Source organism: Microtus ochrogaster, chromosome 5, assembly GCF_000317375.1.
Source record: "Microtus ochrogaster isolate Prairie Vole_2 chromosome 5, MicOch1.0, whole genome shotgun sequence".
In the NCBI taxonomy this organism is placed as follows: Eukaryota; Metazoa; Chordata; class Mammalia; order Rodentia; family Cricetidae; genus Microtus; species Microtus ochrogaster.
The window spans coordinates 50,252,981-50,274,597 of record NC_022012.1 but is presented as its reverse complement, the minus strand read 5'-3'; the positions used below and the strand labels follow the sequence as shown (position 1 = coordinate 50,274,597).

General features: G+C 53.5%; 1 protein-coding gene across 2 annotated transcripts; it reads right to left on the bottom strand.

Moving 5' to 3' along the window:
- Positions 1-331: 331 nt before the first annotated feature.
- Pstpip1 (proline-serine-threonine phosphatase interacting protein 1) lies at positions 332-16,984 on the bottom strand. Of its 2 annotated transcripts, XM_026778952.1 has the most exons (14): positions 16,875-16,984; positions 16,116-16,190; positions 10,266-10,300; positions 9,989-10,095; positions 7,198-7,260; positions 6,606-6,704; positions 5,955-6,000; positions 5,128-5,207; positions 4,533-4,631; positions 3,635-3,731; positions 2,761-2,851; positions 1,899-1,954; positions 1,563-1,696; positions 332-773 (listed from the first exon to the last, which is right to left on the bottom strand). In XM_026778952.1, the coding sequence occupies exons 1-14, from the start codon at positions 16,982-16,984 to the stop codon at positions 642-644; spliced, it is 1,224 nt and encodes a 407-aa protein (XP_026634753.1). In that variant the 3' UTR covers positions 332-641. The 2 variants fall into 2 exon arrangements, with proteins under 2 accessions (XP_026634753.1, XP_026634754.1); XM_026778953.1 differs by lacking the exon at positions 2,761-2,851 and having other exon boundaries at positions 1,899-1,992; positions 3,618-3,731.
- Between the last annotated feature and the right edge of the window lie 4,633 nt (positions 16,985-21,617).

The window sequence follows — 21,617 nt, the reverse complement described above, 5'->3', positions numbered from 1 at the left end:
TGCGGGCTCTATGGCATGAACCTGGGTGTCTTCCCCAGCGAGCTGCCTCCAGACACAACAGTCACTTCTCGTCCCCAGCAGTGTCCTCATCCCGTGTCCCCTCAGTATGCCAATGTCCTGTGTTCATCCTTGCCTATCCTAGCTGCTGCTGCTGCTGCTGCCACTGCCACCGCCGCCACCTCTGCCTCTCTGAGGTCCTGCTGCCTCTCTGAGGTCCTGCTGTGTCCCACTTCCCTGCCACAAGATGCTTGATCTCATTCTGCAGCCCTCCTGAGCCACTCTCCAGCCTCACCCACCTGCATCTTCCTGGCTGTCAGCCTGGGAGCTTCAGACACCTGGCTCCAGGCCTCCTCTCTGCTCCTCTGGAGACTGCCTCCTGAGGGCGTGGCAGAGCTCTCTTCTCCAGACTCCCCATACTCTGCCTTCTAAATTGAGCCCCTGGACACACGGGTAAGAGAAAAGGACCCCAGCAAAGGAAGAATGTGCCCCTTTATTCCTTCTGGGAGAAACGCACTGGGTGTAGCCAGCACCCATCCCCAGGGCAGCCAAGTTTGGTTCTGCCCCACGAGGCCTGGGCAGTGGTGAGAACAGTCCTGACCTCCCCGTAGGGCAGAGGTGTGGGCACTAGTCTGTCTTTGTCCTCAGAGCTTCTCCAGGTAGGACCCAGGGACAAAGCCTCGCTGTCCATTCCTCTCCACAGTCCACCAGCCGTCCTCTCCTTCCAAGATGACCACCAGAATGTCTCCCGCAGAAATGTCCAGCTCATCGGGATTCTGGACAGGAAATGGCAAGAGAGTGAGATGGGAGGGCCTCCTGTGTGGGCCCTGGTCTGGCACCCCTGCCTTGGCAGTCCATGCACGGTCGTGTCCTAGGGTGAAGTCTGCTGAGTCATGCTCAGGCCTCCAGGGTAGTTCCTTTGGAGATAGACAGACTGTAGGGTTCTCCAAGAGACTTGGCCTCCTAACTTGCGCCAGTTATCATGGAGACCTCCTAACCTGGGCTGCTCCAGCCACCGCAGCATCTCAAGGGCATCTATTATGCCCCAAGGGCAAGCTCTCCTGTCATCTGAGTACCTCATTACTCTATAGGCCTGTATCCCTGAGTGTGACCTCCATCAGTGCTGCCCACACCCAGTCTGCCTACATGCGTGGGTTTATTAGCTGGAGTTCAGGGCCTGCCTTCCAGGTCTACACCCCTCACTTCATCCCAGGGCTCACACTGGAACCCATCTCAGCACCGCTCTTCTGCGGCTGCCCTGACTACCTTTCTTCAAGGATGTCAGAAAATCAGTTCCAGGGTAGCTCAAGGCCTCGTTTTGGCCATTGTGGTTCCCTGGGTCCACAGTTAGGAAAAAGGCCTGACCCTCAACCCGTTATCATTCACGATAGCGCTGAGTTGTCAGCCTTGCGGACTCCACATGTACCGATTTGAGCAGCTGTCAGCCCAGCAGACGGTCACTGAACCCTTCTGGTTTCTGGTGCTGGTCTAAGTGCTCACACCCCAGGCATGTTGCCAGGCACGGTGCCCTTGAGCTGGAGGACGCCGGGGGACGCAGGCCTCACCTGTGCTGTGTAGTCGTAGAGTGCCCGGTAGTCCTGAGCTGACGCGTCAAGGTTCCCCTGCGTTGCCTGCACATCGATGGCTGCGTAGACCAACTCGTTCCGCTCAGGAGTGGAGGTCAGAGTCTCTGTGGAAGCTGAGAGCAGGAAGAGGCTTGAATTAGCCCCCCTGAGGACAGTGGTCCCTGGAGACTGCTGGGGTGGGGCTTTGTCCCTCCACCCCCACCCTTGGACAGTATACCTTTTCCCTTTGGGGCATTAGTGCACCATCTATGCCATGTAGGAATCCTTAGATGAAAGGTATGTTCCCTGTCCCACTGTCCCCTCCCCCTCATTTACCAGCAGGAGGCTGAGAAGATGTGGTCTTAGGACTTCCATGCAGTAGCCCAGAGAACCTGGAGGAAAGGTGAAAGAAGGAATGGCCTTGTGTTGCCTCATGGGAAACAACGGGACTAATGGGAAATCTCAGCATCCCAGGACCTCTGCCAGCCTGTGGTCACCCACATCTCCATGGCAGCAGGCCTCCCCACAGGCCATTTCTGGCAGTCCATTCTCAGCACCCTCCTCCCGGACCCTTCCAGACATCTCAGCACCTGCAGCCCCACTAGGACCCCATGCTCCATGTAGAGGAAGAAGCTGCCTTTAAAGCTCCGCTCCCACACATCTTACTAGGCCCAGCCAGGTTGGGACAAGTAAGTCTTTCTTTCCTTGGTCCCATGGCAACTGGACCGGGTCACCCACAGAGCCCAGAATTAGGTCCTTGGCACCTGACGACAGCCAGGCCAAGGAGGTGGCCCTGTAAAAGCCTGTGAATTCTCCCAATGTCTAGGGCTTTGGGCCATTTTTAAACCACTTAGAGGTGCTACCACAGCTGCCTGATCATTAGGACACTACCTCATGGTACCTCATGCTATGCTACCTCATGGGAGGGCCAAGGGACAGGAGCCCAGCGAGGCGCTGGCCCAGGTCCCAGCATAGTCACCAGGTGAGCGATCACAATGTGAGTAGTTAATACTCGGATCCTCTGGGACAGCTCCAAGGACAGTTTGTTCATATATGGTCTCCAGGGAATGCCCAGCACCTGAACAGGGCACCAGACCTCCTCCGGGAGCTGCTCAGTCAGGAGGTGTGGAAGATCCAAGGGCAGGTGAGGCTGGCCCCAGCGTCTGGGCTCTGACCGCTCAGCCCGTCAGGGTCTCACCTCTTTATCATACCGCAGGATGGCTGGACACTAGGGCTGCCGATTAGCGGGGTGACTTCCCGGTCATAGTAGTTCTGATAAGGCACCGGAGCTAGAGAGAGCAAATGTATAAGGCCTGGAGCAGCGCGGCAGGCTAGACTTTCCTGTTATGGCCCTGGACCAGAATTTTTTTGTTTTGTTTTGTTGAGACAGGGTCTCTCTCTATGTAACCCTGGCTGTCCTGGGACTCTATGAAAACAGGTTGACCTCAAATTCAGAGACCCACCTGGCTCTGCCTCCCAAGTGCTGGGACTAAAGGCAAATACTATCATGCCGGGCTTTTTTTTTTTTTAAGACTTTTTTTGTTCATTTTAATTATGTGTAGATGTGTATTTGTCCACATGGAAGCCAGACGTATGGATTCCCTGGAGCTGGAGTTGCAGACAGTTGTGAGCTGCCTGATGTGGGTGCTGGGAACTGAGTGGACCTCTGGAAGAGCAGCAAAACAGCAAATGTTCTTAACCCCTGAGCCATCTCTCCTACCCAGAATGGATATTCTAGATTCATGACTTTCTGCAACTGGACAGGCCAGGGGATTTGTGTCGACCACTCTACTGTGGCCTACTTAAAATTTCCCATCCCCCTCTCTTGCTCCCCATCCAGAGAACCCTTGTGCACTCCTCTCTGTTCCTTTTAAACCTCAGGGGAAACAAGCCAAGAGCCTGGCCCCAGAATATACTGTCCCCCAGCCTATGTGTGGCCTACCTCCATCCAGTAGGGAAGTGGGAGCCACCCCAGCCTGGGCTTGACATCCAAGGCTCTAAAAAGTCTGGGCCCAGTCGCGAGCCAGCCAGGCCTGGCTGCAGAGGCTGGGCCACCCTCAGGCTGGGCTTACCTGGGGGCTCTCTGCCAGTGCTCTTGGCCTGGATGAAGCCGTTGATGTCACTGTCCACATCACAGCCTTCCAGTGTCAGCCGCACTTCCTCATAGAGCTGCGGGAGGGAAGTGAACAAAGGCTGTGCCCACACTTCACCCCAGTATCTGCCCTTGCCATAGTCATCTTGATAACCTAGCCTTGCCGTTGTCCTGCCTCTGAGTCTGAAGTTTCCTGAACACCTGAGCTCAGAGCCCTGACCAGAGGCCCAGCTCACTCCTGTCCTCCGAGACCCGCTCTAAGGCCACGGTTTAACCTGTTTTAAGATGAGGGAAGTGGTATGCCAAGGTCACTCAGAAGCTGGGCTCTGAGCCTGAGGGTATCTAGAGCCCACACCCAGATGTGGACGCCATCAAGGATCAGCTGCCCATGGGCAGGAGGGGTCTGAGCTGCCCGGGTCCCTGGTGTAGGTGGTAGCCCCCAACCTGAAGGAGAATGTACCCCAGCCAGCCCAGAGTACTGGGCTCTGTAAGGTGACAGAGATCCTGAGAGAGAGAGATGGGAAGGAGTGTAATAGACCCTAGACCAGGTTCCCACCAGCGTGAGCCTGGAGCAGAGCCTCTCCAGGCCTCAGCAAGTCTCTACTGTGTTGGAGAGAGTGGATGAACACAGCCCTGAAGGGTCAGGTGCCCCGAGTATAGAAGCAGGGAGGAGAAGGCAGATGCAGGGAACCACAGGAACACAAAGTTTCCTAGGCTGGGAGACTGGGCCAGAGATCTTGTCCGACTCCCATGTGAGCCGCAGAGGTCTGGGAAGATGCTGGTGGCCCCTGAAGACCTGAGCTCACCAGGCTCCCCCACCCCCAGCACACACCTCGTCATCCTGAGCCCACCAGGCTCCCCCTCCTCCCAGCACACACCTCGTCATCCTTGACACACTGCATGGAGAGCTGGTTGCAGTGCACCCATAAGGCATTGCGGAGGATGGTCAGTCGGTCAAACTCCTGCAGCTGGAAGGCCTGTGGGGGAGGAAAGAGGGTTGTGGGGCCAGGTCAGGCAGCCCCACCACAGCTCAGCTAGGTGACCAGCACAGACCACGCTGCTACAGACAAGTCTAACCAAGACAGCCTTGTAGGTTCCCACCCCTTCTTCTAGCTAGGGCAGCTGGAGGGAGGTTGGGCTGTTGGAATGCCTGTTTGCTCTATCTCCATCAAGTCCCCTGTCCTAGGAGGGAGGCTGGGGGAGCCTAGTGAGAGGCACAGGACTATATCCTGGTTCTGTCCATCAATAGTATGCAGGGTGGACTTTGAGCTCAGTTTTGGCTTTATGAAGAATATATCCCTACAGCAAAGGGATCCAGGGTGTAAGGCCAGATAGTACTGGGGACAGACTCTGGGCACCAGCCAAGCAGATGACTTAGAAGTGGAAGGAAGGAGTATCATCCCCAGCCCCAGTTTCCCACGGATAGGGTGGGGGTGTACATGGAGAAGCAGGCAGCTTGCCTGGGCCACTTGCCTCACAGGTAGTCCGGTGTTCCTGCTCCCATTCAGTCCTCGCTCTTTCCAGCTGTTCAATATTTTGCCTGTACACTCGCTCTACAAACAGAGAGGACCCTTAGGCGGGCCTGATAGCCTGGACTTCCCCTGAAAGTTCCTTCACTCCTGCAGAGACCCACCCAGCACGACCTCCCCCAAGTTCTGGGAGCCCCCTCCCCAAGGGGCCTGCCTAGCTGCTAGTCAGCACACACAGCTGCCCTCTGTCCTTCCAAGGGTGACTCTCCGCTTCCCCACTGTGCTCTGAGTGCCAAAGGCTGGCATAGAACCCTCCGTGCAAAAGTTCTGCTCCATTTCCTGTGTCCCATCCCCTCACTTCACAGACAGTAAACTGAGGCTCAAGGAGAGTGCCTCTGCAAATGTATTACAAGCCATCAAGCTAGAGTAGTGGTATGGTCATCTGGTGCTTGTTGAGGGAGCAGCGGGTGATGGAGAGGTGGGAGGATGGGAAGCAGAGGCTGTCGTCAGGTAGAGGATGGGAGCCAGGTCCCAGGAAGGCTGAATGGGAACATTTATCACTGTGTGTGAGATGATGGGATAGCACCCGGAGATCTCAGGCTCTGAAACTATGGCTTAGATTCAATTGCTAACACTTCTTATTGGCTGTGTGACATCTCTGTGCCTCCGTTTCTGCATGTTAAGAGAAAGTCATCATGCCTGCATGGGATAGCTGAGGGAGAAGCATGCAGCGAGACTAGGGAGAGTCTGTACTCTGAGTGGCACACAGGGGACACGTCTCGCAGATGGGGAGCACCAGCTGAGGGAAGAGGAGGGGCCAGGGCCTCATACCTGCCTCTGTGGCGGACTCCTTGCACTGCTTGGCTTTATTCTGGCTCTGAGGAAACAGGAGAGTGACACTGAGTCCCAGCCCTGGAATCCTGGTCCTGAAGCTATGCAGAAGTGACTGGCACCCCCTCCCCCGGCCACTCCAGGGATATCCAAGGGTGGGTGAGTTCTACCGTTCACCAGCAGCCTTGCTGTAGAGTGGACCAGGTTGGTCCCATGAAAAGGAAGTAAAACCAGAAACCGCAGCCACCGGGAAACATGAGACATGCAGATGCTGAGACCCGTGTGGGCTTCGCTGCATTGCTGCTCAGAACCTGGGCGCTGGTCAACCTGGATTCAACTCATCCACAACCCCTGCTCTCTCTGGGGCTCAGCTTTCTGGGCTGCGCAACAGCTATTAAGGGCCCTGATAGTTGAGTCACCCCTACCCTGTCTGGAGGTTGCCTGTGCTGCAGAGGACCTGTGCGTAAGAATGGTTCTGGAGGACACCCATCATACAGTGTGGACACAGAATTGGAAAAGGATGAGCAGCTCGCATGCCCTAGGTGCAGATTGAACCCAGGGATGACAGCCCTTCCCTGCCTACCAACTCCACCCTGCTCTGGGTGACACGACATTCATCACCTCCACGTCCACCCCTGGTACCCTACATACCTTTTCTACTTGCTTCTGGTGGCCGTTGGCACTCACGCGCTCAAAGGCCTGTTCAGCGTCATCTGCATCCCGGCACTTCTGGTCATAGGCCTTCTTGGACTGAAGGTGCAGAGAGGTGTGCTGGGGGCCTCATGCCCTACTTTGGTCCCCAGGGTAAGGCTCCCTATGCCCAGACTCCCTCCCCGTGGGGGACTTTGGTGGAAAAGGCATCCTTCCCATGAAGACTTGGGTACCATCTTCCGAGCCCTGACACCTTCTGTCCTTCCAGATGTCCCTGCTCCCTGCCACTTCTGGGCTCCCCAGCTGACAGTGTGGGGCACACTCATGGACTACTGTGGATAGGACTGTCCAGTGTGGGTCACACTCATAGGCTACTGTGGATAGGACTGTCCAGTGTGGGTCACACTCATGGACTACTGTGTATAGGACTGTCCAGTGTGGGTCACACTCATGGACTACTGTGGATAGGACTGTCCTTCTGTCCTTTTTTCAAAACCCTGAAGGGCTTGGACATCCAGCACAGCCTCCAGCAGGCTGATACACACAATGGACCAAGGTCTGAGGAAGCCTGTTCCAGAGCCCTCCCATTTACCTCCATGGTCTTCTTGTAGAGTGACAGCTTGCTCTTCTGGACACGGTCCATGACGGCCTCATACTGCAGGAGACATGAGGCCCTGAGCTGGGGGCTCTGGCCTCAAGACGCTCCCCTAGGCCAAGAGGATGAGTTGTCCTTGTCCTTGGGACACAACACCCCTCCAAGCTTGTGTGCGTGTGTGTCCATGTCCACATGTGTGTCCATGTCCACTCTCCTAGAGTTACCTCCTCCAAAACAATACCAGGTAGGTGTGATTTTGCACACCTTTAATCCTAGCATTTGGGAGGCTGAGGCAGGAGGATCTCTATGAGTGTGAGGCCAGCCTGGTTCATATAGAAAGCTCCAGACCAGCCAAGGTTATATAGTGAGACCCTGTCTCAAACAAAAACACAATACCTGGACTCAGAATGACAGAAAAGCTTCGGTTGTAGGTATGCCTACTGTTTCCTTACTGTGAACCTCAGCCTGTCTTGGGCTCCAGCCAGAGAGAGCATTCTCGCCCACATATACTCACATAAGTCCTGAGTCCTTCATTCATAAGCCACCACTTGCTCACACTGAGTATACACTGGCATACACATGCATACCTAGCCCATACTTCGTTCCCATCTCCCAACTGCTCACACTGCACACAGGCCTCTGCACACCCATGGGCCACTCATGTATACACAACACACTCCGGTATTCACGAGTTCATGACCCTGGACTATAAACATCCACGTATGCATGCACACTCATAGCCACACCATGGCATGGCATGGCACGGCACGGCACAGAACTCACCCTAGGCTTCTTGGGTGGATTGGAACAGCCAGCATAGAGGCTAAGAGTCGGGAGAGTTACACCTAGAATGCCTCTGGCTATCGGAGCTGAGCCAGATTGCACTCTGGGGTCCTGGGGGAGGCCCTGGCAAGCCACCAGGTCACAGGAATCGGCCTGTGCACCTGACCAGCCATGAACACCATGTGTCCCTCTCTATTGGGTTCACCACATCACAGCTCTGGGGGCAGGGCCTGACCTCTCTGGGGAAGGAGCTGCTCTGACCACAAAGCTCACAGTAGCCCAGCCAGGTCTCCTCTGTCATGTTAGGTTTTCCACATGCTCTGTGACAAGCTTCCTATCAGAGGGGTCACCTGTTCCAACACTCAAGTCCAGGGAGTTTCTATAGATAGCTCTGGGGACTCACCTGCTCAGGAAACCCTGTTAGATGCCTGTAAGCCTGAGACTGTCCAGATGGGCAGACAGGGTGTGGTAGTTTAAATGAAATTGGCCCCCATAGTATCTCATAGGGAGTGTTACTATTAGGAGGTGTGTCTTTGTTGGAGTGGGTATGAGCTTCTTGGAGGAAATGTGTCACTGAGGAGGTGGGCTTTGAGGTTTCCTATGCTCAGGATACCGCCCAGTGTCTCAGTCAACTTCCTGTGGCCTACATATCAAGGTGTAGCCAGCACCACATCCGCCTGCACATCACTATGATAATGGACTGAACCTCTGAAACTGTAAGCAAGTCACCCCAATTAAATGTTTTCTTTATAAGAGTTGCTGTGGTCATGGTGTCTCTTCACAGCAACAGAAACCCTGAGACACAGGGTGTACAATGAACTAAGTTTCTTCCTTAAAGCCCTATTTGGGAAGAAGGATCAAGTTCCCAAGGCAAGGGGTGCCAGTAAGAGTATCTTACAAGTACAAGAGAGAAACTGAGGCACAGGAAGGAGAAGGACCTTTCCTGGGTCCACAGATGCTGCTTGGCCCCAGCTCTGAAATATAACCCTTTACCTCCAGGTGGGCCAGGTGCTCAACCAGAGTCATAGGCTTGGGAGAGGCATCCCCCCCCAGGGTGCTCAGCCAATCAGAATCACAGGCTTGGGAGTGGGGTGCCCTCCCCAGAGCCTTGCAGCCTCTCTGCAAAGCATCCCCAAGCCTGAGATTACACACTGCCCGTGATGAGGTGCTAACTTCCTTCCAGTGTGGTTGTAGCCACTCCTTGTGAAGCCAGCCACGCTCTGCACATTGACGGTAAGTGCCTTCAGGTGCTTAGCTGAGCCTGAAGCCCATGATGCACCCCTAAACAGTGTCTCCCCCCCCTGCAGAGTACTGGCCCCCGAGTCTGTCTGTATTCAGAACCAACAGCACTAATCTAATCCTTATGTTCGGGACTAGCTTCCAGTTGGTGCCTCTGGACACCTGATGCGGTCCCTGACCCTGTGCAGTTTATGAAGTAGGATAGTCAAGTCCCCCATCTTTTCCTCTTCCTGGCACATGGCAGCTCTGCAGTAGGCCTCCACGGGGCATTCTGGTTCAGAGCTAAGCCTGTATAAAACCACACGGTTGTGGTTGGCTTCCCAGGGCAACCTGACATCCCTAAGAAGAGAGAGACCCTCAAGTAGGGAATTGCTCCCATTGGATTGACCTGTGGGAATGTCTGTAAGGCATTTTCTTGGCAGTCAATAGAACCCAGTTCACTATTGGCGGGACTGTCCCTAGGCAGGTGGACCTGAGCTGTGTAAGAAATGTATCTAAACATGGGCCAGTAAGCATTGCTTGTGGTCTCTGCCTCAGTTCCTGCCCTAATGGCCCTCAGTGATTGTGACATGGGACATGTAAACCAAATAAACCTTCCTTCCCAAGTCAGTGTTTTACCGCGGCAACAGGAAAGCAAACCAGATCACATGCCTTCTACCTTTCATTAGGCCATAGTTCCCAACTGGCCCCAGAACGGGGGTGACCTCAGCCACCATCCCCTCCTTGGTCCCCTGCCCTCCTTCCTTTAGCCCGCATCCCTCCTCACCTTCTTCCGCTGTTCTTTCTGCCTCTCGCGGAACTCCTCCAGGCTCCGCAGCTCCTCACGCAGGGCCAGGGCCAGCTGGATGTGTGCGCTGCCCACATTCTCTGTCTCTAGGGTGACAGTGTGGCCTCTGCCTGGACCAGTCTGACACCCTCACACTTCACCTCCCACCCCTGACATCTTCCACAGAAAGCTGGACCACAGCCCAAGTACACACCCTCGTCACCCCTGTAAGACCCCCTACAGCCTTGCTGCCCATGAGGGAATGGTTGGAACTTACGCTGCTTCAGGGAGTCAAAGGAGGTCCTCAGGGAACTGTGAAACAAAAGTCTAGGTCAGCAAGCAGGCATGCAAAAACCTGAAGTCCTGCCTGGCCCATTGTTTCGGAGGGAGGGTCCTAAGCCTTATGCACTACCTCTGGATGCAAGGAAACATTTGGCTATGGTCATCATTAATGTGAACCCAAAACTGGCATTCTAGAAAACAAAGTTTCCTTTGTAAATTACAAAGCAATCAAACTTTTTTTTTCTTTTTAAGATTATGTATGCATGGGGCTGGAGAGATGGCTCAGCGGTTAAAAGCATTGCCTGCTCTTCCAAAAATCCTGAGTTCAATTCCCGGCAACCACATGGTGGCTCACAACCATCTGTAATGAGGTCTGGTGCCCTCTTCTGGCCTGCAGGAATACAGGCAGACAGAACACTGTATACATAATGAGTAAATAAATAAATATTAAAAAAAAAAAAGATTATGTATGCATGTGGTGTTTTGCCTGCAGGCCAGAAGAGGGCGCCAGATCTCATTCTAGATGTTTGTGAGCCACTATGTGGTGACTAGGAATTGAACTTGGACCTCTGGAAGAGCAGCCACTGCTGTTAGCCTCTGAGCCATCTCTCCAGCCCCACAATCAAACCTTATTGCTATGGCAGAAAGGAAGCCACTCCCTCACTCAACTCCCTCACCCCTCCATTTGCATGCCTAGAGAAGAAGGCTGGGTCCTCAGGTCCAGGGAGGGCCCAGAGGGGAAGGAAAGGAAGAGGCTGCACAGGGCCTATGAGCCCTGACAGCACTCAAGCAGGAAGGATGCTACATGGAGCATGAGGGGTTGGGGTGTGGCACTGGCTGTAGTCCTAACACTCAGGCAGCAAAGGCAGAAGGCCACAGGTTCAAGGCTGTCCCGAGCTACACAATAAACCTCTATCTCAAACACCCAGATACCCTTTCCCAGAGATCTCCACAGGGCTCAGATTACTTGAACCTTATTTTAAAATTGCTTCCTGAGTGTAAGGATGCCCCAATAACAGATGACGAGCACCTGACCAAAGAGCCCTCACTGCACGCTGGGGAGCACAGTGCCCTGTATTCTGCCTGGCAGCCTTGTTGGCCTCAGAGTACAGTGGTGCTTAGGGCTGAACTGAGGAGCATGCACGTCCATCTCAGGACATACAGGAGTCCTGGGGCAGATACAGGAACCCCAAGGGAGAGCCTGAGCTCTCAGGACCTGGGCCTTGAAGGGCAGAAGATGGTCAGATGATAGTGTAGAAACCAGAGCGCCCTCCTGCCGTGGGCTACCACACACCAGCAGTAGATGCTGGAGCCAGATGACCGGGCTCTGCCACTCATCCACTGTGTGGCCCTAGGCAAGCCACCCGGCCCTCCCTCTTTACTTCCCTTCTACAGAGAGGGTTAGCTATACAAGACAGGTGTAAGGATGCGAGTCCATTGACAGGTACCATCGAGGCCCAGAGCACGGTAGAAGCTTTACATGCCAGGCATGCTTACACGCATGCAAACTCTGCTGGTTCCGGGGACATCCTCCTGGCACCAACAGGCCCCTGGTCTTCCCCCAACCCCAAACTGCCCCTTCTAAGAGTTTTCTAATGGCCCTTCCCAGAAGCTGCTGCCTTGATCTCAGGTAGGAGGGTGCCTGGCTACCCCAGCTTGAGTCCTTTCCCAGAGCCCTTCCCCCAGCTAAGTGGCATGAATCAGGCCTGAATGGTGAGGGAAGTCTGTCCCTCTGTGCTCCCAGCTTGGGTTTAGGAATACTAAGTCTCTTTTTTTTTATTTTATTTATGTATTTATTTATTTATTAAGGATTTCTGCCTCCTCCCCGCCACCACCTCTCCTTTTCCTCTCCCTTCCCCGATCAAGTCCCTCTCCCTCATCAGCTTGAAGAGCAATCAGGGTTCCCTGACCTGTGGGAAGTCCAAGGACCGCCCACCTCCATCCAGGTTTAGTAAGTTGAGCATCCAAACTGCCTAGGCTCCCCCAAAGCCAGTATGTGCAGTAGGATCAAAAACCCATTGCCATTGTTCATGAGTTCTCAGTAGTCCTCATTGTCAGCTATGTTCAGCAAGTGCGGTTTTATCCCATGCTTTTTCAGACCCAGGCCAGCTGGCCTTGGTGAATTCCCGAAAGAACATCCCCATTGTCTCAGTGTGTGGGTGCACCCCTCGCGGTCCTGAGTTCCTTGCTCGTGCCCCCCCCTCCTTCTGCTCCTGTTTTGTAATAGCCAGAACCTGGAAACAACCTAGATGCCCTTCAATGGAAGAATGGATGAAGAAAGTATGGAATATATACATATTAGAGTACTACTCAGCAGTAAAAAACAAGGACTTCTTGAAGTTTGTGTACAAATGGATGGAAATAGAAAACACTATCCTGAGTGAGGTAAGCCAGACCCAAAAAGAGGAACATGGGATGTACTCACTCATATTTGGTTTCTAGCCATAAATAAAGGACAGTGAGCTTATAATTTGCGATCCTAGAGAAGCTAAATAAGAAGGTGAATCCAAAGACAAACATATAGGCATCCTCCTGAATATTAACCTTCATCAGGCGATGAAAGGAGACAGAGACAGAGACCCAAATTGGAGCACCGGACAGAAATCTCAAGGTCCAAATACTAAGTCTCTTAAGGACAACAAAACGAGCGCTTGGTGGTGCAGCTTACCCCAAGGTTCCTAGACACCGTCTGCAGTCCCTAGCTAAGGAAGCAAAAATCCCGTGGCTTCCTTCTCACCAGGATGCCTGAGAAACTACTCAGTTGGGTTGGCGTGGAAACTGAGTCCGGAGGAAGGCGGGCTCACTAGAATCAGAGCCAGCAGCTGAAGATTCCCTTGTTACAGTCTTTCATGGACTCTCTGCAGAGCGCTCTCCTGCCCCCTGGTGGTGAAATTGTCATATGACACCCACCTCATAACCAATTCCCAGGCTGTGCTTTCACAGAAGCCAATCTGCCTGTGCCCTTGGGGTAGAACGAACGTGTTCCACAGAGGTTTCCTCTTCTCCTTGGACAGTTGAGGAAACTGAGGTCAAGGAGGAGTGGCAACCTGACATGACCCCTGGGGATCCAGGCCTGAAGGAGGATTATGGGGGCCCAGTTCCCCTGAATGACAAAGCTACAGAGCAGACCCAGCAGCCTGGGAGCCATCAGACAGCCAGATGTGCAGGCCTCTGCCAGTGACCTGACCACTGACGACTCAGTCTGTACCTTCCCAGGGCTGCTGACAACATTCAGTATGAGGGTGGCTGGCCCACCTCAAACGCACGAGTCAGAATACCCAAAATATTTTGATTATTGCCATTTACAGACAAAGAAACTGAGCCACAAAGGCTTAGCCACCCCACAGTCATGCAGTTTGTTAAGAAGCAAAACCACAAGGCCAAGGATTAGAGCAGTGGCTCAGGGGTTAAGAGCACATTCTTCTGCTGCAGAGGACCCAAGTTTGGTTCCCAGCACCCACACCAGGCAGGTGCTGCTCCAGCTCTAGGGGACCTGACACCTCTGGCCTCTATGGGCTCCTGCACAGATCCAAAGACAGACTGACACACACATTTTTAACAAATCTTAGAAATAAAATGTCAAGGCCAGCCCACCCACTTTGCAGAGTAAGGTGGGGGATGTCTGCTGTGGTGACCCCACTTTCTCTAGAGTGGTAGGGGCTAGGACGCTTCTGGCTTTGTCATCTGCCACCCACCACCCGTGTCCACACACGCAATGCTTCCTCGTGGCCTTTTGGCTCAGCTCTCAAGAGACTCAGGAAATCTATGCTCGGGTTTTGTTTCACAGTGTAAGTGTCCCCCTCACAGAGCATGCAACACACCACGTCTCCCCGTCTTAGCACCCCAACCCTGGCCACCTGCCAGCCAGGCAGCTAATCTCTCGCAGCTGGAAATAGGCCTTGGCGCCTGCAGGGTTGGGAACACCAGGGTTACCTCTCTCCTCAAGGACATCTTCACTTTGAGCTCAGTGGAGCAGAGATCATAAAACATACAAAGCAGCCGGGCGGTGGTGGCGCATGCCTTTAATCCCAGCACTCGGGAGGCAGAGGCAGGTGGATCTCTGTGAGTTCGAGACCAGCCTGGTCTACAAGAGCTAGTTCCAGGACAGGTTCCAAAACCACAGAGAAACCCTGTCTCGAAAAACCAAAAAAACAAAAACAAAACACACACACACACACACACACACACACACACACAAAGCAGCCCCTGATAGGAGACTCTCAGCATTTAGGTTTGTTTGTAAGGGGTGAGGGTGAGGTGGGCCTTACGGTACCCCTGGCTATCATTGCTCATCTGACACCACAGAGGAGCTCACAGGGCACTGGCCCAGGTCTCCTCCATCCTCCCAGGCACCCCTCCTGGGGCAGCAAGAGTAAGACAGGGAGGAGGTGACCACTTCCCGGGCAAGGTGGGAGTTTGAGGAGACCCAGAAGACCAAACAGGGGTAAGTAGAGAGAAAGGAAGAGTGACAGGGGCCGGAGAATCAAGCTAACCCTTCTGCAAGGCTGGTCACGGGGTGTGGACAGCGACAGTAAGATCCTGCAATATTAGCCTGGCCTTACACACAGGGGCTCGGACAGGTTCACCAGTGGAGCATGAGGTGTGAGAAAACTCATTTTAAGATTTGAGTAAAACGTCCTTTAATCTATGAGGCCTGAGCCGCTGGTTCTGTGCGATCCAAGCCCGTGTGAGGCCAGGACTCCAGGCAGGAACACTGGCTTGGGGGCTGCAGAAGAGGAGGCAAGCCAGTATAGTTTTCTTCGTGTGGGTGATCTGTGAAGTTACTCCACTCTCAAGCCTTTGTCTTTTCGTCTACCCAACTCTGCTCCCCTGTGTTACAGGCAGAGGGGACTGGGTGTTGGAGGATGACGGCCACCATCCAGGCCCTTCCTAACGACCAGCATTTCCCGGCCGCAAGGGTCTGTATAAAGTACTAGAGACCCACCTGCGTTCCCTGCTGAAGGACTGGACGGGGAGGGGCCACAGAGAGGAAACAGGGTAACAAGGACAACACATGGCTTTATCTTCCCTGGTGGGTCCCCAGCCCCTGCTAGCAGGCCTATCAACAAGATCAAGGCTGGGTCAGGACATGTTGGGGTCTGATCAGCCATCTCTTTGTTTAAACTGCCCCCACAAAGGCCTGCTGCAGAGTTCTTTCTGTTTGCCTTGTTGTGTGTGTTGTTGTTTGGTTTTCGAGACAGGGTTTCCTCTGTATAGCCTTGGCTGTCCTAAAACTCACTCCATCGACCAGGTTGGCCTCAAACTCAATGCTGGGATTAAAGGCTGCACCACTATCTCCTGGCTAGCAGTGTATACTTCTTAACAAAAGCCTTCCTGTACAGTTGATTCTGTCTGCCTTATCTAAGAGGCAGGCAGACACTTTCCTTCTAGACTTTTATAAGAAGCAAGAAGCAAGACCTACCCAGAGCCTCAACCCCACAACCATTCCTTCTTCTGCAGCAGACAGGAGATTGTGTGCCCCCTCCCCGTGCCCCATTCACAAGATGCATAGCTGTCAGTTGGTGGCATCTCCCACTCTGCTGATAACCATGGGTGACTCATAGCGCACTGAGCATGCCTCATACAGACGTGCAGAGAGCTGCACCGACAGGAATAGGGCCTGGCACCTGTCCTTTCCGGTGAAGGAGAGACTGGTGGTGCCATGTATTCTGCTCTGAGCACAAACAAGACCTTGACTTCAGAATGCCTGGTGACAGGCACCACACAGGGTCTGGATGCCACCGTCCAGTTCTTGCCCAGTTTGCCCCACATCATAAAGGTCCAAGCCCTGAGTAAAGTCCAGAAGTTTCCTCAGAGGGGTAGTGGGGGCCACCAGGACTCTTACTTGATCTCTGTCTGGCCTCCGGCCTTGCGCGCGATCTGCACCAGCTCCTTCCCGTACCTCTCCTCCGCCTGGGCCCTGCAAGGACAGAGCAACACTGGGTCCCTTCCACCACTCTTGGCTGGCTATGGCCCCAAAATATGTGCAGGACCCACATTCTCTCATCATACTTTGCTGGCAAGATGGCCACTGAAAAGATTGAGCTCTGTCTCCTTCTGAGATAGAAGCCAGTTGAACGCAGCCTGGTATGCCCCTTGGATGTGGACCAAGCCTAGGGGCCACAGGGCACAACAGAGAGCTCCGGCTTGTGTGCTTGTGTGTGTGTGTGTCTGTGTGTGTGTGTGTGTCTGTGTGTATGTGTGTGTGTGTGTCTGTGTGTGTGTCTGTGTGTGTGTCTCTCTCTGTGTGTGTGCATGAGTGCAAGTGCATAGGTACCACAATGCACCTCTGGAGATCAAAGAACAACTTCCCACCCTTCCCCCACCCCTTTAAGATTTCATGCATGAGCATACTATATTCTACAGAGACACCAGGATAGCTGCCCCATGTGCTTCTGGGAATTCTGTCCCTGCATCCCCTCTTGCTATAGGAGGGGATTTGAACTCAGGTCCCTTAGGAACCCAAGCTTGTTTAGCAGGTGATTAACCCACTGAGCCATCTCCTCAATTTTTCAGTTTTAGCTCCATATGACAGCACCAGGGCTCTAGTGGGTGTAACCACTTCCCTCTCCATCTTCCCAGAGCCAAACCCAGCCCTGCTCACCTCTGCCTGAGCAGCTCCTCCACATCCTTGCACATCTTCCTGCCATCCAGCAGCCGCTGCAGCAGTACCTCATATCCCGTGTGGGCCGTGAAGTCCCTGCACTGTAACATAGGACATCCATGGAAACTCCAGCAGGGCAGCAGGGACCCTGCTGACATCCCCCTGAGAACAGCCTCTCTCTGGCGCTACTCATTTTATGTGTGTTGGCGTGAAGAACTGGAGTTACAGACAGTTAGTTGTGAGCTGCCATGTGGGTGTTGGGAATTGAACCCAGGTCCTCTGAAAGGGCAGCCTGTGCTCTTAACCACTGAGCCATCTCTCCAGCCCTCTGGATAGGCCTCTCTGGCCTCCATGTCCTGGTCAAGCACTGATAGGTTAGGGCCCAGTTTCATGCTGGCTCATAGCACCACACTATATATGAAGGTTCTGGAACCACAGCTGTCCAGGCAGGGGCTGCTGAGCTTGGCACTGGGCCTCAAGAGGCTGACAAACTTCCACACAAGATGGATGGTCCCTCTGTGGTTCCATGATGACAGCCAGACATCAGATTCTTTCTCATTAAATGTCTGGTGTGGCTCATACCCTTATGATCTTGTGACTTCAGCTAAGTAAGGAAGCCTGCTCAGGAGATAAATCTGGAAGCTGGTCATAGAACACCGGCTGCCTAGCTCGAGTTCTGCTGCATCCCCGGCTGTGAGCTGTCTTCACTAGAGTGAAAGGCCGTCTGGGAATTTAGGAGGCAGCTGACGATGTGCCTAGGCCTTGCCAAACAGTCCAGGTGACCCCTGGATCACTTGACTGCTGTGTCTCCCTAGTGGCTTCTGAGCATGTCTGAGCCTCCAGCGTGGGCAACTAGAGGGCAGAGGTGGAGCTCAGGGACCACAAGGAAGTTCCTGCAACATCCCTCACCTAGGCTTCCCACCCGCAGCCCTCCTGGGTCCTGTATGGTTGTCTATGGGTGGGATGACGGGGATCCTGAAGGAAAGCAGGGGCATCTGTCCCTCAGACCCTCTCTAAGCCCCACTGACTGAAAGGAACCCCAGCTTCCCAAACCCACCCATAGAGCCTGTCAGAGGTCAATGAGTCTCTTTAGGGGTCACCCATACTTAACCTGACCCCTTCCCACACCCCAGGCCTCCCCTCAAAATTAAGAGTGTGTGGTGGGCATGGGTGGAGTTTAAAAATCAGAAAAAGAGCTGAGGGTATGGCTTAGGGGTAGGGTGATTGCCTAGAAGCCCGGGGTTACAGCTTCAGCAAGCTTCCTTCAGGGGCATTTGGCGTGCTTCAAGATCTGTGGAGAGTCAGATATTGGGGAAGAATACAGGGGCATAAGTGGGCCTCTGTCCACATTCAGCCGAGGTGAAGAGTTGAATCTCTCTGTAAGGTTTCAGCCCTAAGCTCGTATCCCCTTCTCTAAGCAGCTTTGCAGGGCCGTGCCCAGGGTCAGCTGCCCACTGGTCACTGAGTAGCGGATCTAGACCTCAGTCGACTATCTGAGGCCCCAGGCTGAGACGATTGCTCCTGCAACCTGTTACAGGCCCATTTTGGGCAGGCACAGTCTCCCCCAATTCTAGGCCGCACCATCCTGAGCCAGGCTCACATGTTTTTCTTTGAAGGACAGCCAGTGTTTCACGAGCTGAGAGCATAGCTTCCCACTCTTGGCCTCTGCCCTCCTGGGGGCGCCCAGGTCAAAGATTGTAGCAGCATGGGGGGGAAAAGTGAATTAGAAGCCATAGACTTCCCTCTTAACCTTCCCTATGGGGGTCACTGAGCTGAAGTTAGTTAGCATTCAGGCCATGAAACCACAGACCCCAGAACTGTGACGCTCCTCAGCCCTTAAGAAACTGAGCCTCGGGGAAGGGAAGGCCTGCCTGGGGCCATATTACAAACTAGAACCTAGCCCCTCAGGGGTCTGCTTCTCCACTGTGCCTCTGAGAAAGACTTGCGGAAGGGCTCGTGGTCAATGCCCCCCCCCCTGCAGTCCCCCATGCCCAGTCCCCCATGCCCAGTCCTGACTTTCTAGGGGGCTTTTTCTGTTCTGAGACCCAAAGTAGAAAAGGAAAACTGAGCAGACTCACATGTGCCATGCTGGAGGACGTGAGAGGCAGCAGGAGACACTGTGGCCAGGTCTTCAGGAGCTAGTCTCCACTGCGTCCGCCACAGGCTGGAGACTCCTATCCAGCCCCTGTGCGCTAAGGTGGCATCAGGCGGAATGAGCCACAGTCACAAGTGTCCCAGCTGTTCTAAGGAAGTGCCTAGCCCCTCAGGATGGCCTGCCTTGCCTCCCATCCCTGCCCCCTCATTTCCCTCCTCCTTCACCCCTACACCGCCACCTTCTCAGAGGACAGACTTTGATTCACGGCTCAGAGTGCTGCGGAGAAGGAAAGGGGCTGCAGCAAAGATCCTCTCCATCAGAAGTCCACCAGCTATCTAAGGCAGACTCGCCAGGGCTACCCTAGCTTCCTCTCCTCTCCCCCACCGCCTCACCCACTCCTCCCTCGACCCTTAGCCTGTCAATCAAATCCCGCCCATGATCTTACCTTAAAGTATGAAAATTGAGCTCTCTCTGGGGCTTGAGAGATGCTCAGAGGTTAAGAGTACTAACTGCTCTTGGAGAGGACCAAGTTGAGTTCCCAGCACCCATGTCAGGTGGCTCGCAACCTCCTGCAACTTCAGCTCCAGGAATCTGACTCCCCCCCTTTTAGCCTATGCAGGCAAGCAGCCACATACATGCACATGTGCACACATGCATAAATAACAAGACAAATCCTTACAACAGTGAAGCCCTTCCTTGATCCATTACCGCCTGCTAGGCGTGTGCCGTGAGAAGGACTTTGCAGCTAGGCATGGGGAGCTCCTGCAGCCCTAGGCAGCTCTTCAGGACCCGAGCATTCCCAGGTTGCATCATCCAGAGGCTATGACCTCTGCTTCCAAGACGCCGTGGAGGACAGCCTGGCTTTGATGGTCAGCAGCTAGCCAGCACTAAGGCCCAGTCCCATTTCCCTCCGCAACCCTTTGTGCCATCCCTGCTCCGGCTGAGCCTCCATGTCCTCTCTAGTCACTTTTAGTTTTCTTCAGAAGCCCCAGTTCTGGGGTCTGTCTGACTGAGCTGACATTATCAGTCCTCCGCTAGCTTTGCTCTCCGGAAACCACCGATAAGAGGGTCATCAAAACCATTCACAAACCTGAAGGCCTCTACTACCCGAAACCACTATCTTCACAGGTGTCACTTGAATGACCTTTTCCCTTGGAGAAGGTAAAGTTCTCAGACAAGCGAATACCCCCACTTTCTAACCAAGAGCTGCAAAGTTTGCGCCCCTGCAGACCGCTCCCAGTCCCTCTTCCCCATACCTTGGACCGCCCTACTTCCTGGCCCTATAAATAGCCCCAAGCTCTACCCTGGGGCAAGTGGATCCTAGTCTTGTGCTCACCCTCCTTGTGAATTTACTCTTATAAAGGTTTCAGTGAGGGGGGTGCTGGGCAGTGGGGAAAATAGCCTGGCAGTAGCGAGCTCTCTGTTTGCTGAGTATCGACCACACACTATTCCAGAACATCCCAGTCTTTTCCCTGATAAAAATGCCAAGATCCATCCAGGGACAGATGGAAATAAAGATGCCCAAAGAGGGTAGGGACTGCCCAAGGCAACTCCTAGAACCTGGAGTACTCTAGGTTGGCTGGGCCCCAGCGCCATAGCCCCAAAGGCATTCAGTAGACCAAGGCCACTGAGCCCTTCTGTCCATAGGTTATCTCACCTTGAAGCACTAAAACAATTAATTTAAGAAAGATAGCTTTTGGTGTGGCTCAAAGCAAAAACCCTGGTGTGGTACAGAAGGTGTATGGAGATAGCTTTTGGGGTCAGAGGGTTGATTCACCTGGTAAAGTGCTTGCTTTGCAAATATGAAGATCTGAGTTTGAACTCTAGCAACTGCATTAAAAATACTGAGTCTAGTGGTATGCATTTGTAACCCCAGGTTTGGGGAGGCAGAGACAGGCAGATCCCCGGAACTTGCTGGCCTGTCTAGCCCAGCGGGATTAGTGAGCTCCAGTTCCAGAAAGAGGTTGTCTCAATAAACAAGGTGGCAGACTCCTGGGGAAGGGCATCTGAGGTAGTACCCTGCCCTCACTTACAGACACACTCTCTTATGCATGCACACACAGGCGATAGCTTCAGAGGCTGCATATGGTGATACAATGCCTGTAATCCCAGTACTTGGGAGACTGGGGTAAAAGAAACATAAGGTCAAGTCCAGCCTAGGCTATGGAGTGAGATCCTGTCTCAAAAAAGCCAAACCAAATGAAACCAAAACAGTAACAACAACAAACTGCAACAAAATATATCCAATCCCTAGAACCCAAGTGAAAACAAAAGATAGTTTTGGAAAATTGATGTGGGATTCCCCTCTGTATGCTGTGAATAGCATTGGTTAACAAAGAAACTGCTTTGGACTATAGCAGGGCAGAACTTAGGTACGTGGGGAAAACTAAACTGAATGCTGGGAGAAAGGAGGCAGAGTCAGAGAGAAGCCATGTAGCACCCCCTCCCCCAGCCAGACAGCCTCGTGGCAATACACAGATTAATAGAAATGACTTAAATTAATATGTAACAGTCAGCCAATAAGAAGCTAGAGCTAGCCGGGAGGTGGTGGCGCAAGCCTTTAATCCTAGCACTCAGGAGGCAGAGGCAGGCGGATCTCTGTGAGTTCGAGACCAGCCTGGTCTACAAGAGCTAGTTCCAGGACAGGC

Excerpts from the sequence above, each read along its gene's own strand:
- Pstpip1 (XM_026778952.1), bottom strand. The coding sequence starts at position 16,984 with ATGTTACAGTGCAGGGACTTCACGGCCCACACGGGATATGAGGTACTG. Across the intron at positions 1,955-2,760 it reads TCCTGCGGTATGATAAAGAG|GTTCTCTGGGCTACTGCATG; the intron begins GTGAGACCCTGA and ends CCTTTCCTCCAG. Across the intron at positions 1,697-1,898 it reads ATCTTCTCAGCCTCCTGCTG|CTTCCACAGAGACTCTGACC; the intron begins GTAAATGAGGGG and ends TCCTGCTCTCAG.